This window comes from Molossus molossus, unplaced genomic scaffold (genome assembly GCF_014108415.1).
Source record: "Molossus molossus isolate mMolMol1 unplaced genomic scaffold, mMolMol1.p scaffold_m16_p_3, whole genome shotgun sequence".
Classification (NCBI taxonomy): domain Eukaryota; kingdom Metazoa; phylum Chordata; class Mammalia; order Chiroptera; family Molossidae; genus Molossus; species Molossus molossus.
The window spans coordinates 37,824,974-37,843,009 of NW_023425366.1; the positions used below are offsets into that span (position 1 = coordinate 37,824,974).

At 56.2% G+C, this 18,036-nt stretch overlaps 1 protein-coding gene across 1 annotated transcript; it reads right to left on the minus strand.

The window, feature by feature from the left end:
• Nucleotides 1–2,631: 2,631 nt before the first annotated feature.
• On the minus strand, nt 2,632–16,654 carry SLC6A19 (solute carrier family 6 member 19). Its single transcript, XM_036280217.1, has 12 exons — nt 16,408–16,654; nt 11,591–11,731; nt 10,994–11,131; nt 9,951–10,132; nt 8,757–8,867; nt 8,300–8,412; nt 6,766–6,894; nt 6,511–6,667; nt 5,689–5,893; nt 5,417–5,576; nt 3,186–3,348; nt 2,632–2,847 (listed from the first exon to the last, which is right to left on the minus strand). Exons 1-12 carry the CDS (start codon nt 16,607–16,609, stop codon nt 2,644–2,646), a joined length of 1,905 nt encoding a protein of 634 aa, XP_036136110.1. The 5' UTR covers nt 16,610–16,654; the 3' UTR covers nt 2,632–2,643.
• Between the last annotated feature and the right edge of the window lie 1,382 nt (nt 16,655–18,036).

An 18,036-nucleotide genomic window follows, 5' to 3' on the forward strand; every position in this document is an offset into this window, starting at 1 on the left:
GCTTCCTCCTCTCAGCCCTGCAGCTTCCCCCCACCCTCAGCACGACTGCTGTCCTCAGGCAGTAGGTGGGACAGGGGGACACCCACGGCACATGGCACACGAGGTGGGGGGACTTCGGGGGCATGTGACATTCCCCTCGAGGGAGAGATGATGTGCTGACGTGGGGAGGCTTCTGCCTGGGCTCTCCCACTGGGGGCTCCCTGGACAGGTAGCCCCTCCCCTCATCGCAGATTCTTCCACCAAGACAGGCCAAGGCCCCAAATTCACAGTTCTTACTTCCCCAGGAACTGCATCTTTCAAATGTGTGGCCACATCCCAAGTAGGTGGGTCCTGGAAGCGTGGGCCTCATGGACACAGTTTAAAAAGATTCCTTTTGGCGTGAGAGGGAAGAGTGACAAAGAGGAGAATCAAAGCAGATGGAAAGGGAGGGGAGGAGCTGGGGGAAGGGGGCTGTGTGGTCCAGCCTGAAGCACCTGTAGGGGCTTTTCCCACGTCCTTCTTACTCCCTATCCCGGCTCGCAACCCAGCTGACCTCCACGACATCTCTCACACCCGGAGGCCAGGGCCCACCCAGCCTGTGCTCACAGGGCACCTGGGCAGTGGGCACCCCCCCCCCCAAGCCTTGGGCTGAGAACGCCACATTGTAGCTTCTTCAGAGGAAGCCCCGGCTCGGCTGTTCCCTCTGCTGATCCCTCTGCATGCGGACATTCAGGCTGAGAATAGGAAATACAGTGATTTATTTAGATAGGTACACTTTATGCTCGTGAAACCTGCGTATCTCACAATTCGCAAAGATAGCAAGTCTGTAGAATGAGGCACTCCTCAGGGGACATAAACCGATGGGATTAGCCCCGCCCGGCGTCTCCTCTCTTGCACCCTCGGGTAAGACAGTGCATCGACGGGATACTGATGAGCATTTTCCCAATCAAGGGTCAGAAGACTTTGTGGAGACAGGGAGTTGAGGTCCCCCGGAACCTTCGGCCCCTGGAGGTGGAGACCAGAGCAGCGTGGGAACCGTGGGCTTCCTGTGCAGGGACGTGCTGTCGTGGCCCAGGGTGGAAGTCTGTGGAGCGGCCTCCCATTCTACCTCTGGGTTTTCTGTGGATCACGACGTCCAGGTACCTGGCCACGTAAGAAGACTCCAGACACACCAAGGTGTTTTGAGGTTCTCAGTCGGGCTTCAGGGCTAAAATCTGCGGTCACTGTTGGACAGGAGGCGCTGGGAGCGGGAAGAGGGCAGGGGGCATCCCCGGTGGACAGACAGATGGCTCCAGGACCCACCCTCCACTCAGCAGTCCCATCCCTGCCCAGAGAATGCTCAGAAAGTCCAGTTTAACCTAAACTTCCAGATGTTTCCATGGAACATGGAAGTGACCAGTTCATTGAAATAAACACCCCAAGTGCCAAGTGACTTCGGCTGAGGTTGACTGTTGAATCTCAGGAAACGGCCCTTTCTATGAAGGGAGAAGGGACCTTCCCTTCACTGAGTGGCATCAAGCGAGTGGTCTGCCAAGGACTTCACAGCCCCTGACATTGCTCGGGACATATGCATTGCCCTCAACCTCTGTCCAAGGTCGAGTTACCCTATAACCCATCTTTTCCAATATCGGGCTAAAAATTCACAGTTAATGTCCTCTTAAAAAACACAAAGGGAGTTTCTGCCTTAAACTATGCCAGGTTCAGTTTTATTTAACTGTCATCTATTTGTGGCAGCCAGAAGCAATGATTAAATGGGTTAATGTTTATTAAGCCAGCACTTTGCCAAGACTCAGGAGCTCTTTGCTGGCGGGCAGGCACGCAGGTCTCACAGGCCTAGGACTCATGGCCTTTTGCAGACGGGGCTCCTCATCATGGAGTAAAACTGCAACATTATTGCAGGAGCTCCTAGGTCATGGGGTCGACAGCAGAGTGATGGGGAGGGGCAAACAAGACTGTTCCAAGGATCCAAGACAGCAACACATTCCCATCTCCCAGGGGATGTGTCCTCCCTGTTGATTGACTTTCCCTTGGAAGGCAGGGTAGGACCTGAGCATAAGCCCCACCACATCTGTGACCTGGGGAACCAAGAGGGCAGCCAGGCCCCACATGGGAGACTTTATGCTGCAAGGCAACATGCATGTGTACACACATATGCATGCACACACATGCACTCACATCTGTGCACATGTTGTATACATGTACACACAAATACACATGCACACTTCGAAATATACACTTACATGCACACAGCACACTATACATAGCACACACATATTCACACATTTATAAATACATAACTTGCATGGGCACACACATACACATATACACACACGTACATGCATGTGTATACACACATGCTTGCACATGTCTACTCGCATACACATACTCGAATGTGTGTGCACACCCATACACATACATATGTGTATACATGCTAACACAAGTGTGTGCTCTCATGTATATGTACACAAAATTACATAGGCATATACACAGAAGCACAGGTATACACATTCATGTGTGCACACATATCTGTGTACATATAACTTAGGCATATGTACACATGTACAATACGCATGCACATGTATATATGCACACTCTCACCCATGTGCACACTCACATGCTCACACATGCATATGTACGTGCACCCATGCACCATGGGCGGGGCACTCAGTACTTCAGGTCCCCGTTTATGGAGGCTGTGGACATGGTGCTGACCAGCCCCTGCTCGCTTTTTCGCTTCTGGCAGTGGTTCCTGATGAGCTTGTAGACGGCAAAGCCAGGGATGCTGAGGCAGGGCACGCCAGCAATGATGACCACCACACCGTATGCCCAGTTCGGGTAGGAGACTTTGTGGGATTTGGGAAATTCCTCCTGGGGAGGGAGCAACCACAGGGTGAATAAACACAAAGACAGCCAGCAGGGTCTCTTTTAGGTGCACAGTACCCCCTTCTCCCCGATTCTCACCTCCTGGTCTTTGTGGGGGAGGGGAGAGTCAAGTCTCCTCCACCCCCACACACCTCCTCACAGGGACCCTGCTTCCCATGCCTCCTCCCCCTCCTCTGTCTCCCACGTCTCCCTTACTCCCTCTGCCCCCACACCTTCCGCACATCCTCCTGCCCCCATGTATGCCCCACCTCCTCCCTTCCCACATGCCTCCTCACAGAGACCATGACCCCCACTCCCTCACCCAGTGGTCCCTGCACACTCACATATGCAGGATCCCAGACGCTGTATATCAGTTCCTGGTTGACACTGACCACGAAGAAGAACAGGAAGATGACCAGCATGAGCAGTGGACTGACCACCCTCCACGTGATTTGCCAGAAGATGTTGGGCTTGTGGCCAATCATAAACTCAATGTCCTTGTTGAATCTAGAAGCAGAGGCCAAAAGGGAGCCATCAGCGGGTGGACATCCTGAGCCCTTAATCCCATCGGAGCAGAGGGTGGGCCAGCCTTTCCACATGGGTACTCGGTGCTACAGTGCTGCGCCTGGCCTTTCACCTTTCACCGTTTTAACCACCCTCCCGGCAAGACCTGCGCACACACCACAGGAGCTTTCTGGAGGCCCCTGGAAACCTCCTTAGGGAGCCATAGTCCAGGTGCTCCGACCTGTGGACGCACGCACCCTGGCAGTCACTTCTGCAAATAGGAGTCAATATTCTGGAGGGAATGGAGGAAGGAAGCCTCAGCCCAAGTCCTTGGAGGGGCAGTGGCCCTGACCTTAGAGGCCCCACCATCTCCTGCCCATCTCACGCTGTGCTCTCTGCTGCACAAATGAGTTTATATCTGTAGAAATAAACTGGAAGAATGTAAATGTGGACTGTCCAGGACTGCAGGGAGCCCGTAGGACACTTCTGGAAAAGTACAGATTCCCAGCTGGGCCTGAGAGCATGGTGACGAGTCTCTCCTGCTTGAGGCCACTCCTGGCTCTCCACCTGCTGCTCATGCATCCTCCTTGAGGCAGTGTTGCACAGGAGCCCTGGCTGCAAGTGTCTGACTTCTAATGTCCTTGGGCCATTCACAGAAGGATGTGCACTCATTAGGACAGTCACGCCTGCTTCATATCCAGCAGCAGGCACACAGCATCGTGCCTTTCCACCTACGCCTTCTTCCCAGCGTATGCTGATGTTATGGCATGGTGAGGCTGTGCATGCTCCTCTGTCCCTCTGCGCTGCCACCCCGCTGTTCGCACTGTGTGGCTGAGACAGTCCTCCTGGACGTGTGCCTTTAAACACGTCTTGGTGATGCAGAGCAGGATTCTCAAAGTGGGATCCCTGCCCCGCTGGCTTGTGCATGTCATAATAGACACCAATGGCTATTTCTAAAGTTGTGGCGATGCCCTGGCTGGTTTGGCTCAGCAGTAAGAGCATCAGTTCGTGGGTTCAGTACCAGGTCAAGGGCATGTACCTTGGTTGCAGGTTTAATTCCTGGCCCTGGACAGGGTCGTTTGGGAGGCAACCAATTGATGTGTCTCTCTCACATCGATTTTTCTCTCACTCTCTCTTTCCCTTCCTCCACTCTTCCCTTCCACTCTATGAAAGAAAGAAAGAAAGAAAGAAAGAAAGAAAGAAAGAAAGAAAGAAAGAAAAGAAGGAGAAGAAAAGGAAAGAAGGAAGGAAGGAAGGAAGGAAGGAAGGAAGGAAGGAAGGAAGGAAGGAAGGAAGGAAGGAAGGAAGAGGGAGGAGGGAAGGAGGGAGGGAGGGAGGGAGGGAGGGAGGGAGGAAGTGGTGACGAGTCCAACTCCTGTCCAGGACACAGCGCTGCTTTCTGGATTCCCCCGTCTATGATAATGGAGTGATACCCTGAGTATTTGGCCAAGGGAATGGCTGAAAGGGCTTCTTTGTCTGAGTCTCTGTCTGACTACAGAGCCCTCTCTCCCCCTAGGAAGGCCCAGAGCACACCCACTGCAGGTGCTTCCCCGGCCATGGACCCCCAGTTGACAAAAAACACCCAGCTCCCCGCCCTGGATCACGGAGAGGCCTCCTTACTCACAGCTAATGTTCCTGTCCTGTCACTCCCCACCCTCGCCTCCCTTGCCTGCTCCCCAGCCCCTACAGGTTGCTTCTGGGCTCCACAGGACATCAAGCACCCTTCTGCGCTTTCTGGTCTCTGGTCACCCCTCGTCTGCCAAGGGCTTCTGGAGTACCAGTGAGATCTACCATCTGTGTTTACCTTTCTATGCTAGGTCTGGGAGCATCTGGAAGCTGGGGGGAGAGGGGGTGTGGTTTTGACTGCTCTTGATGGGTGTCCATCTGGGAGTCATCTCTTCTCCACCTCACCCATCCAGCTGCTAGACCTGAGCCCACACCCTACCGGTCCCTCAGGTCTGTGTCCCGCACAACTGTCTTCCACCCGCCACTTGACGCCACACAACTTATCCCAGGATGGGAGTGTCCTATGACTGTTGGAGATAATCACACACCTCTGTCTCCCTCCTACCTGTCCACACCATACACATAGACCACAGCGAACATCTCGCAGAAGGCGATGATGAGCAGGGGGATGGAGCCGGCGTAGCTGTCCATCAGGGAGAGCCAGTACTGGCCGGAGTTCAGCGTGAAGATGAAGGCAATGAGATACGACCCCAAGCAGATGATGCCTAGAGGCAGAGAACAGCTGCTGCAGACAAAGCTCCCCCTTTGCCTCCCGGCCATGAACCCCGAGGTCTGTCCTGGCCACCTGCCTGCCCAGCCCAGCCCTAGCCTGTGTACCTGTGACCATCTCCTTGGGCCACTTTTTGGGGATGACTTTGAGGTCCTGCAGGGGCACGACCACACCCTCCATGTTCCCGAACATGGAAGACAGGCCCAAGCAGAAGAGCATGATGAAGAAGAGCACGGACCACAGCGGGGACACCGGCATCTTGGTGATGGCCTCCGTGAAGACAATGAACGCCAGCCCTGTGCCTTCCACGCCCTGCGTGGACAAGCAGAGGCGTCACCCTCGCATGGCACATGCTCCCCAGGTCTCCTGGCCTCAGTCACGTCCCTCTCCTTCCCTGTGGACCACTGGTCTGCCCTCCGCACGCCACGCCCACACTGTGCAGCCATCTTGTGAAATAACCAGTCATTGTCTCTCCAGCCAACTGTATTTTTAAAAGCTGAACTATGTTTAATGAACAGGAAGGCATCGCAGTCAGAACCCTGAGCTACCTACACAGACATGCAGCAGCGACGCAGACTGCTCACAGACGGACAGGGTGTCCCACCCCACAGACGGCTCCTGAGATGTACCCCACATGGCCAGGTTCAGAGCCCTGAATAACTTTAACAGGGCCTGAGGGAGCCCCTTAAAGAGCTCCCCTGGACATGTGGCCCATTGGTTAGTTAGAGCCGGTTAGAACAGGCACAGGGCAGGCATGTGACAGGTGGGTTCTAGGGGTGTGAGCACCAGGGTGGGGATCAGAAGGATCAGAAGCGGGCAGGCACGTGAGCATGGAGACAGGCCCATAGGAACTGAGCTCCTGGGGGAGTTCAGTGTCCCTCCGGGGTGTCCTTCCCTCCCCTGCCTTGTGCTGCCCGAAAGAGAGTCACCTCTGACAGGAAAGAGTTCATGTCGCAGGTCTGGAACTGCAGCTGTGCGTAGGCCATGGGGTCAGTGGTGTTGCACCACCGCTGCATTTCCTCGAAGTTCTCTTGGGTGACATTGCCTTCAGGCAGGTCGAACCCATTGATGAGCGTCAGGATATTCCTGGAAAGAGAGCGAGAGTGACACTGGCCCTGGGCGGGCAGGCGGGGCGGCTCCTTGGAGGCGGGCGGGCGGGCAGGCAGGGAGAGAGGGGCACTCACTTGCTGAAGCAGTCATCAAAACGCTCTGTGGCACGGAAGCCGATGATGGAGTAGACCACGGTGGCTGCGTACACGGATGTGAAGCCATTGATGACGGATACGATCACTGAGTCCATCTCACAGTTGTTGCTGCGGATGAGAGTGGCGTCAGGTCACCGCAGGTCGGGGCGGCGTGCCCATCTACCCAGCCGTGTCAGCACAGACAAGGAGCCTGAGCCTGAGCTGCTGGGGTACAGTGGGAGAGGGGACACAGCCCACCCACTTGTCCTTCCCCAACTGCACCCAGCAAGCGGTAACCAGAGGGCCATCCCCGAGCCCTGCACCTGCCAGCACTAGCCCCTTGCTCCGCCCTTCCTATCACTTCACAGTGCCACCTGCACTGCAAGCTGGTGGCCTGGATACCCCTGAAAGCCCGGGGACCTCGGAGCAGCCTCTAACACTCCAAAGCTGGGTGGGAACCCCTGCACCAAGTCTTGCCTGGCCAAAAGCGGCTCTGGGCCCAGGGGGTGGACACTCAGTGAGCGCTCAGCCTCATGCCATCAGGACTGGCCAGGGCCTCACAGCCCACACCCCAAAGGCTCGGAGAAAGTGGCCCACCCCTCCATGCTCCTCCTCAGCCCCTCCTGGGCCCCCTGTCCCACCGCATCCCCTCCTGCCCTCCCCTCCAGGTCCTTTCTCTTCCCAGTTGACAGCTCCCCATCTCCACCTAGAGCCTGACGGCTCCCCCAGCTCAGCGTATCCAGAACACAACCCCTGACCCCCCAGTTCTCCCGCGGGCCCCACTGCTAACACTGACACCACCCTTCCAGCCCCTCAGCCCTCAGGGAAACACAATTCACACCACACTGAGACACCACATCTCACCCACCAGGGTGCCAGGACAAAAAGTCAGATTAAGTAACCAGTGTCAGCATGGACTGGAGAAATCAGGCCTCAGCACCGCCCTGCCTGGCTCCCACCCTCTCAGACCAAGCCCCATGGTGGCAGCCAGCAGGCATCCGCTCTCACCCATTCCCTGTCTGGGCCTTTTTCACACTGCACCTTCTGCACATGAGGTGCAGAGGACCCCAGCCCCACACCCCTCCAGGGACCCTCCTCCTGCTCATTTTGTTTGTTTGTCTCTGCCAGGCCACAGCCACAGGTCTCAGGAGGACAGAACATGGTGCACCAGGCAGGGCACACAGTGGATGCTCGTGGAGAGGAACTGAAAACAATGCATTCCTCTGAGGGCCCCTAGGGGCCTTTGCATGGGTGTTGGTCTGGGGTGAACTGCAGTGGCCAGGCATCTGGGGTGCTGAATGCCCAGGGGCAAACAGACAGAGAATGTGGGGGATGGAGGGGTGTACACCAGGACTCACCATCCCAAGGACCAAGGCAGATGATGGTCATAAACGGGCCTCACTTGAGCACCTAGTGTGTGAAAACCTCCCAGATCCTAAGCCTGCCTCTCCAGCACGGAGCCCCACGGATCCCATGATCCACTGGGGCACGAAGCAAGCCCTTTGCCCAGCCCAGAGGCCCTGTCCACACTCACTGGACAGAGTTGTAGCTGGAGAAAGAGATGAGGCCCCCGAAGGCCAACGAGAAGGAGTAGAAGACCTGGGCCCCTGCATCCAGCCAAGTCACTGGGTTGGCCAGCTCCGTGATCTGCAGACAAACAGAGACCCTCCGTCAGGCACCCCAAGGGCAAGGGGTCACAGGAAACCAAGGAGGTAGTGGCCCAAGGGAGAGGTGTGAGCCTGGAGGCTGGTGACAGCTGAGTCTGCTGGGCAGGAGGTCAGAACAAACAGCGCCCCCTAAAGCCGGTAACTGATCACTTGGAGGTAGCTGCCCTCAGTTCACACAGAGCCTCCTTCAAGCTCACAGGCCCACACACATGCATCGAGGAGCCCTGGGACTGGCCAGGGCTGGTCTCAGGTGGGGAGGCCTGTCCCCCAGGGTGGCCTCTCCCACAGGAGCTGGAGCCCCAGGGTGGACAGCAGGACACTTACGTTAGGAGTGAAGAGGAAGACGATGCCGTTGGTGGCTCCCTTCAGCGTCAGTCCTCGGATGAGGAAGATGGTCAGGACGACATAGGGCAGTGTCGAGGTGATGTACACAGCCTGGGGACAGGGCAGACGTGGGATGAAGGGGAAGACGGGACTTGCAAGGAATAAGGGTTGGCCATGCAGGACCCTGGCTCCGCTCCGCCAGGCACCCCTCTGCCCCCAGCTCCCAGGGCAGGGAGATGTGGTGTTTCCTACTCCTTGTATGTGATGAGGATCAGCTCCTCCCAGCCAGAGAGCTACTGTGGGTCACTCTTGGTGCAGTTGTTTTTGTGGGGGTTTTTTATCCTCACCCAAGGACATTTTTTTTTCCATTTTTGTTCAGGTAGAGTGGTAGGGGGAGAGAGAGAGAGAGAGAGAGAGAGAAACATTGACGTGAAAGGGACACATTGAGTGGCTGTCTCCTGCACAACCCCAACGGGGCCGGGGACAAATTGCAACAGAGGTACGTGCCCTTAGTGGGAACCGAACCTGGGTCTCTCTGGACCGCAGGCCGACACTCTAACAGCTGAGCCAAACTGGCCAGGGCTGCAGTTTTTTTTTCTTCATTTTTTTTCTTTGTTGATTTTAGAGATATAGGAAGGGAGAGGGAGAGAGATAGAAACATAGATGAGAGAGAACATCAATCGGCTGCCTCCTGCATGCCCCCCACTGGGGATTGGGCCCAAACGTGGGCATGTGCCCTGACCGGGAATCAAACCGGAGACCCCTTGGTGCATGGGTTGATGCTCAACCAGTGAGCCACACTGGTCAGACAGCTTTTTTTTTTAAATCCTCACCCAAAATCCTCAATTTTGCCATTGAGGTTTTTTTTTCAGAGAGAGTGGAAGGGAGGGAGGGAGGGGAAGAGAGAGAGAGAGAAACATCAATATGAGAGGAGACACATCTCCTGCACAACCCCGACCGATCAGAATTGAACCTGAGACCCTGGAGTCCACGGGCCGACGCTATAACTGCTGAGCCAAACCAGCCAGGGCATCTCGCTGCAGCTTTTAAGCACAGGTTTGAGGACCATTCAGGCCGGCACCATGTGTCCAGGGCCAAGCTGCAGAGGCAGCAGAGGCCCCTCCTGAACAAAGGGGCTCCGGGTGGTGACTCAGCTGGTTAAGGGACAGTGAGCTCCTGAAGCACGGCCCTCACCTTGCCGGTGGTCTCGATGCCACGAATGGTGCATACGTAGAGGACACTCCAGGCACAGGTCAGACAAACCAGGATCCACCACTGCACAGAGCCTGAGTTGCTGATGGAGTCGGAGATGTTGAGGGTCTCCCGGTACCAGAAGTAATCCACGGAAGAGCTACGGACACACTCCTCCACGTAGCCTGCAGGGGGCGCTCCAACCCATCAGCATGGATCATAGGGAACCAAGGAGGGGTCTGGGGAACGGGGCAGTGCTACAGGAAACCGGGCTGTGCTCCAGACTCACTGACAACAGGGCCATAGTGCAGACAATCATGCATATGCACACCCACTTAGACATGTGTGCATGCACATAAGAAAACATGCATGTGTGCACATGTTTTCACATGCACGTGTGTGTGTGTGCTCACAAGATATACATGCACACATGGGCATGCCTGAATGCAAACATGTGCACCTGTGCATTTATGTGTGCACACTTATGTGTGAGCACACCAGGCATGCATTCACACACACACACTTGTGCACTGGCCATTTCCTGCTTATTGGACCCATGCTTGCAGATCAGGCAGTTCGTATCCCGATGCAAATGTGTGCAAGCTGCAGAGCTGAGGGTCTGCTCCCCACTCTTCCTCCCTAGAGGGGCTCCCAGAAAGACCCAGTGGTGAGGGGAAGACCTAGGGAGTGCGGTGGGAAGGACAGTGGAGAAGCAGGCCACCGCTCCGTGTGATGTCAGGGAGCAGCAGGTCTGTGTCACGCCCAGAGGCGTCCTCCCCCCTTTCCTTCATTTCGGTCTTGTCCGGCAGTGCTCCTGCCGAAGTGGAAGCACCTTTTTCAAGGGCTTTTCTCCAGCACAGTGATTTTTTTCAATTCCCTGTTGCTGTAAATGTGCTCTGGTTTTTACCTGAGCAATAACCATTTACATTGGGGGAATCAAAGGGTGACTACTCATGGACTCAGCCTGCCTGTTCAAAGGTGCACATGGCTCTCACACAGCCAGCCGTCCTGTCCTCTGACCCCAACCCTGCCCTGCCCAGGATCACCTGTCTGATTGGCATTGAGCGGGCACGTGCTCCAAGGCAGGGGTTCCTGGAAGGAGTTGAAGAAGTACCACATGACCCAGGCGATGATGGTGTTGTAGTAGAGGCCGACCACGAAGGACACGAACATGGATGCAATTCCTGCAGGATAACGGACACTACTGTGGGGCACCACTAGGGGCCACCTCTGGGGGGCACCAATTGTGGGGGACACCACTGGGAAGTGGGGCACTGTTAGCAGGAGAGGGCAGTGCTGGGGGAGTCTCCTCGAGGACTGAGTGTGAGTGGACTCAGGGTTCCAGAGAACAGGACAGTGGGCTCTCAGGTGCTTACTGAGCCCTGCTGTGGGCAGCAATGGGGGACACAGCTCTCGCCACGTCTACACACTCCCACGCCCTGGGCACTAAGGGACTCGGCCTCTACTGCCCAGCTGGTCTCTGGCGGCCAGGAGTGACCCCAGCCTGGACCGTGCCACCCACACTTCTGTGAGATGCCAAGGAAAGGTCTGCAGAGGGCTGGGTGGGGAGTTTCCCGAAATCAGAGGTGAAAGGAGAGAAGGCAGGAGTGTGCTTGCCGCCCACACTGGACCCAGACACGCACCTACGCCCTTCAGGGCTGGGTGGATGGAGCTCCAGGCGCCCACGCTGCCCTTGCGCAGGCGCTGCCCGATGGCAAACTCCAGGTGCAGCAAGGGGACGCCCTCCACGACCAGCAGGATGAGGAACGGGATCATGAATGCTCCTGTGGGGAGAAGGCAGCAGTGTCTCAGGTTGCACACGCCAGATGCCCACGGCCCCTCTGGAGACACAGGCATTAGAAGAAAGTACCTACAGAACTTGCTCACGAGTGCGGACGTAGACCACCACCATCAACAAAGCACCACCCATCCCCTGGCCGGTTTGGCTCAGCGGTTAGAGCACCGACCTGCGATCCAGGGAGTCCCGGGTTCGGTTCCTGCTAAGGGCACATGCCTCGGTTGCAGTTTGTCCCCGGCCCTGGGTGCGGGTGGCAGCCAATTGGTGTGTCCCTTTCACGTCAATGTTTCTTTCTCTCTCTCCCTCCCTCCCTCCCACTCTGTCTGAACAAAAAATGGAAAAATGTCCTCAGGTGAGGATAAAAAAAATAAGAAACATTTTTTTAAAAAGCACCACCCATGACAGCCATTGGCACTGTTTTATGGGGGATGCTTCATGCCGCCTCCTGACAGCGGCCAACTTGTCTGCTGTCCCCTCAAAACCATGCTTGTCCTACAGAGTGAGCACACAACAGTTCCTGGGGAATTAATGAAGGTGTTTACATACTGGGCAGAGCACAGGGAGGTCACGGACCCTGGTGGGCCCCCACTGGGGCTTGAAATCCAACCAGGAAGGCATAGACAGCACATGGACCCCTCACAAAGGTGATGGTTAGCTCACTGTGACAATGAGATGAAAAGCAGGCAGCAGTAATGACCCCCTAGCATTCAGGGGTGGAGAACATCCGGCCCACCGGCCATATAAGGCCTGCGAAATCAATACCAGCTAATATCACATGCCTCACCAAATTAGCCTGACTAAAAATAGCAGGCTAATTTTTAAATTAATAATTTTGTATAGCCCGTGAATGATGTTATAAATATCCAAATAGCCCTTGGCAGAGAAAAGGTTCCCCACCCCTGGATCTCCGCCTGGAAGACAGTGGGAGCTGCCCTGGGTCTAGGATACCTCTGGGACTGCAGGTTTATGGCAGGGATTACTCACTGGGCAATAGTATCAGTGAGGGTAAAGTTAAAATAAGAAAAGATTTGCCTCTCTACTGTTTTCTCAAGAGTTTGATAGGAAAATCTCTTGGGCAAAACTATGAAGAAGAAAATAAGTCTATGGTTCCCAAATGTCCTTTGATCCCATCCCTACCTCGTGATGTCACTTTTACCTGCAGGTCCTACTGGCCCTCCATCTCCATCAGGAAACTCCTATTCATCCTTGAAAACCCCATTTAGATAGCCGCTCCTTAGGAAACCTCTGCTGCCTGTGCTCCTGGCAGCCCTCCCTCCCATAAGCTCCTCCAGGGTGGGTGTCTGATAGGCCTCCTATCTGTAGGGGCCTGTGGTCGTGTGCCCTTGCACACCAATGGACACACACACAGAGGCAGAGATAGGGTGGGATGGGGTAAGGTGTAAAGGTCTCACAGGAGAAAGCTACACTAGCATAGAAATGCAGTTTTCTTGGCCCTGGCCAGATAGCTCAGTTGGTTAGAGCGTCATCCTGATAAGCCAAGGTTGGGGGTTCAATCCCTGGTCAGGGCACATACAAGAATCAACCAATGGCCCTGGCCAGTTAGGCTCAGCAGTTAGAGTGTCAGCCCTTGGACCAATGAGTCATAGGTTTGATTCTGGTCAAAGGCACATACCTCAGTTGCATCTCGTCCCTGGCCCTTGTCAGGGTCATGCATTGTCCCTAAGGAGGGGTAAGGGGAATGCCACGTGTCGGGGGCTGGCAGCACTGTGGACAGACATGTGGTACATTCACATGAAGGACTGCAGGTTTGGGCGGATGCATGCTGTGCACCTGGACATGCTCTGGGCCTGGTGCTGGTGCAGAACCCCTGGCAGTGGACCGCCTGGCCACCGGGACATGGCTGTTTGTGGTGAATCCTGATTCTGACCAAGTCTCCTGGTCTCATTTCCTGCGTGCCCCTCACTTCTACATCTGCAAAGCTCGCCAGAGTAGCTTTGTGGTGCCTCCCTCAGGTCAAAACTCCATCACTTTCTATCTCACAGGTGGGAACCCCAAGGCCCAGGAGGTGCACAGGAGAGTAAGCAGGGCCAGGACACGGACTCTGATATCAACCCAACTCAAGGCTGACTTTTGAAACTTTTGAAGTACCCTTCTTCAGAAAAGGGCCCATGAACCCACCTTCCCCAGCGCCCATGCAGGCTGTTCCCTGAAGGCTGAATGAGGAGAGATGACCCCCCCTCACCCAGGCCACCCCTGCCACCTGCAGTCCAGACTCAGCCCAGACTGGCCCATCGCGAGACACGTGCTCATCTCCTCTCGGTGTGGTGGCCAGATGGACTCTGGCAGAGGCGGCTACACCCTACTGTTTGCTGATGGCAGACGCACAAGACCGAGAAAAGAGACCTAACTAAGGTGAGGCAGCTGAGGTGATGCAGGCAGAGGACACAGCCCACCTGGTGCCCCATTTACCTGGCACTTTGGTCACAGAGACGCCCTGTCAGAGATCTAGAGGGTGGGGACTTCTCCTGACAGCACAGCTCAATGTCACACAGCACTAGGGGCGTGTGTGCACACACCCGTACCCCTGCCACCCCACCAAACATGGCCAAGCTGCAGACGCCGGTCTACGTCATGGGGGAGGGGTCTTCTCTCTGGTTTTCCCTACTTTTCTGAATCTTTTTCATAATATAAAGTTAAACATAAAGTAAATGATGATTTGTTTTGCTTTTCAAATTACCCGAAACTCTTAGAATAAATAACTGAAGGCAAACTAAGTTTTCTCTAAACCAGGACTGGTCCTCAGAGTCAGATCTGTCATGTTCTCTCCAAGTTACCCAACCGTTCCCCCCCTGAGCTGGGGCTACAGGGGTGGGAAATGTCACCAAGGAGGTGTCACCTGCCATGGCTTGTCATTGTCCTCAGCAATGTCTCCTGGGCTTGGAGGACCAGGGTCAGTTCCTGGCCAGAGCTGGAGAACAGTGAGAGGCCCTCCAGCTGGGAGGGGGCACAGGGGGCAGGGCGCAACCTGGAGCAGACAGAAGGTAGGCTCCCAGGAGGGTCCCGAGGAGGTGGGAGATGGCCGCTGGCCCGTCCCCTCCTTTCCAGAGCTGACAGAGCTAGGACCTCTCGATTTGCTGTCCACTCCGCAGGACCCAGGGGTGAGGTGGGACATCGCCCTCTCATCCAGTGTCAGGAGGCTATGTCCCCACGCTGCCCCTCAGACTCACAGTGCGTGTATGCTGAACCCCAAAGCCCCCATTTCCCAGGGGTAAACTCTTCTCAGTCCCAGACACCCCCCCTCGGCCTCAGTCCCTTCCCTTTGGGACTAAGTAAATTCTGCAGGTGTTGCCAGAACCCTGGTTCTAGGGCAGCCCTGGTGAGGGTCAGGGAAATGACCAGGGCTTCCAGAGGGAAGGAGCAACCTGACCTCTGAGACTGTCAGTGATTCCAGCGCTGAGTGACCTCACGGGCTCCAGAGGTGCCCCTCACCCCTCCACAGGCGCCGAGGTGTAAAGGCAGACCCTCCCAGACATTCAGAAGCTTCGGTCTTTGGCCATGGGTGGGGGGGAGGGGGAGTGTCACAAAGGTGACCTAGGAATAACCCCATCTGCTTTCTTTTGTTACAAAGCCTGGCAAGAGTCCTCAGAATAAAACAAACTCATATCATTAGAGCCTTTGTGCTTTCAAAGGAGGTTATTCAAAAGCCCACAGGACCAAAAGCATCCTCAGAGCATCTAGCCAACTCGGCAGAGCCTGTCTCATCGGTGAGCCCTGCACCCACCCAACCTCCTCCCAACTGACAAGCACAGCTCTGTCCCCTTCCCACCACCCAGCTCCTGGTTGCAGCCCCCTCCCAGGGCTGGGGGCCCAGGGCAGACAGAAACCTGTTCACACTGGGAGGGTAGGTGTAAGGACAAGACCATGGGGACTGAGACTCACCAGCCCCAAGGGGATCTCTGCAGCTGGGGAGAGGGAGTGGCCTTAACCCAGGGGAATGAGACCCCTGGGTTGTGGGCAAGGCCCTCAGAGACCTCTGGAGGCAGCAGGACAGGCTGAGGCCAGTGTGATGTGGGCAAATCAGCCTTAAACCTCTGGCCCATGTGCACACTGAGCAAGAGCCTGCTGCCCGTTCCTCTGTGGGTCATCCACTCCAGGCCCAGCTCCCTCCTCTGTCCCTCAGGGAATGCGGGGCCCAACTGTGGGGTTCGGACCTGGCCCAGTGCCCATGATATTCTAAAGGAAGGCTGGCCTTACTGCCACTCCTGGGGTCACCTTCCACACTCAGAGAAGGGGCTCCACCCAGACGAGCGCTGGTCCCTCTCTGTCCCCCTTCTTCCAGATCAGATCTGTTCTCTGGGCACAGGTCAGGGCTCCTGGGTCCTGAAGCAAGGGTGGCCTCCCCTGACAGACACTTGGACATGTGCGACCAGGCGCTGGGCTTCCCTCGCCAACTCGGACAAACCAGACGTGGAGCAAAGGTGTTGGCACCTGTGCCTGCTTTCCATCCCAGCCCTCTGCCCTTTCCTGCCCTCCATGCAAACATGGGGGCTCAAGTCGACCGATGAAGGGGTGGGGGGCACGAGCCTGTGCTGTCCTGCCCACAGCCCTTTGCCTTCCAAACTTCTCCCCTCTGTGAATGGGGTGCTGGGTTCCTGGGGGACATCACCCTGGGCCCCCCGCCTGCCCTCCTGCCCAGCCTACCTCCACCATGGCTCTGGCACAAGTAGGGGAAGCGCCACACGTTGCCCAGGCCCACACAGAAGCCCACGCAGGTGAGCATGTACTGGGCCTTGTTGTCCCACTTGGGCCGAGAGCTGGCCTCCTCCTTCTCCAAGACCTCCAGTTGCTCCAGGGAGGGGATTCGGTCATCCAGACCCGGGTTGGGCAGTACAAGCCTCACCATGGTGGTCACGAGCGGGTCTTGCTCAGCAGGACAGGACAGGAGCTGGCGGGCAAATGGACAGAGCAGGAGGCCGAGTGGACACAGCCGAGCCCCAGGACTTTATAGGGAACCTTTGGCACCTCACCCCAAGCACCTAGACTGAAAGGAAGCGTCAGCAGATCTGAAGGGTGAGTCCACAGGACTGTTAATGCCTTATCTGCAGAGGCGCTGGCCGACCCTTTGAGGCTCTCAGCTGGCACTAGCCAGCCCCTCCCCCTGTGCAAACACACAGAAATCACGGGCACAGATGAGCTGCCCCCACCCCCACATATGCTCTGATGGCCAGACTCCCAGGGAGGAGGAACCCATGGCAAAAAGGCCATATCGATGGCCCTGCCGGGCTCTGCAGAATGCTGGTTCTCCCCAGACCTTCAAAGCTCCCACCACCCTCCACCCAGCACACACTCCCACGCACACCCAGGGGGGTGCCAGGAGGGCTCCTCTCTCCCCAGCTCTCTCTGCCGATGGGCTAGGTGCTGGGGCACCTTCATCCACCACCCCAATACAAGAACATGAGTTGAATCCCTGGGCCCTGGGATCAGCCCACTGCCCTGTCCATACTCGGCTCTAATAGCCACTCAGAGAGCCTGGGTGTCCAGAGCTGCTTCAGGTGTGGGGCCTTCCCAGGAGCTCTGCCTGGGGTCCCGGGAGTGCACTGTCCCCCAGCCGCTAAGCTGCAGCTCCCAGGCCTCTCCCCAAGCTGTAGGACTTCTGTCCTTCCACCCAGTGCCGAGTGCTGGGATAGGGGTCACCCCCGAGCTGGGTCACAGGACAGCCATGGTTGACAGGCAGTCAGGCAAGGAATGTGGGAAAGCCAGAGGCACATCCGGAGAGCAAGGGGCCTCCACCTGGTGATCTCTAGGCCAAGGAGAGGCCTGAGGGACTGGGGAACGAGGGGGACCCCAATCAGTCTAAGTCAAGATCCAAGGCAAAGCTGGAGGTGTTTTGTTTTTTTTAATATGGTTTTATAAATTGATTTTTTTAGAGAGAGAGGAAGGGAGAGATAGAAACATCGATATGTGAGAGATATATCAATCGGCTGCCTCTTGCGCACCCCCTACTGGGGATCGAGCTGGCAGCCCAGGGAGGGAATCGAACTGGGACCTCTCGGTTTGTGGGATGATGCTCAGTCCACTGAGCCACACCAGTCAGGCCAAAGCTGGGGCTTTTGAACACAGTTTCCAGTTCAGGGAGTGGGGTGAGGTGTACCTCCAAGCTCTGGAGCCCAAGCCCCAACCTGAAATCTTGAGTTCAGCTATTCCCCCCTCCCCCAGCAAACCTTCCCTTAGGCCCTTTCCTAGGCTGTAAAACATGTACATCCGCCTGCCAGTGTGGCTCAGTGGATTGAGCATCGTCCCATGGACTGAGAGTTCCCAGTTCGATTCCTG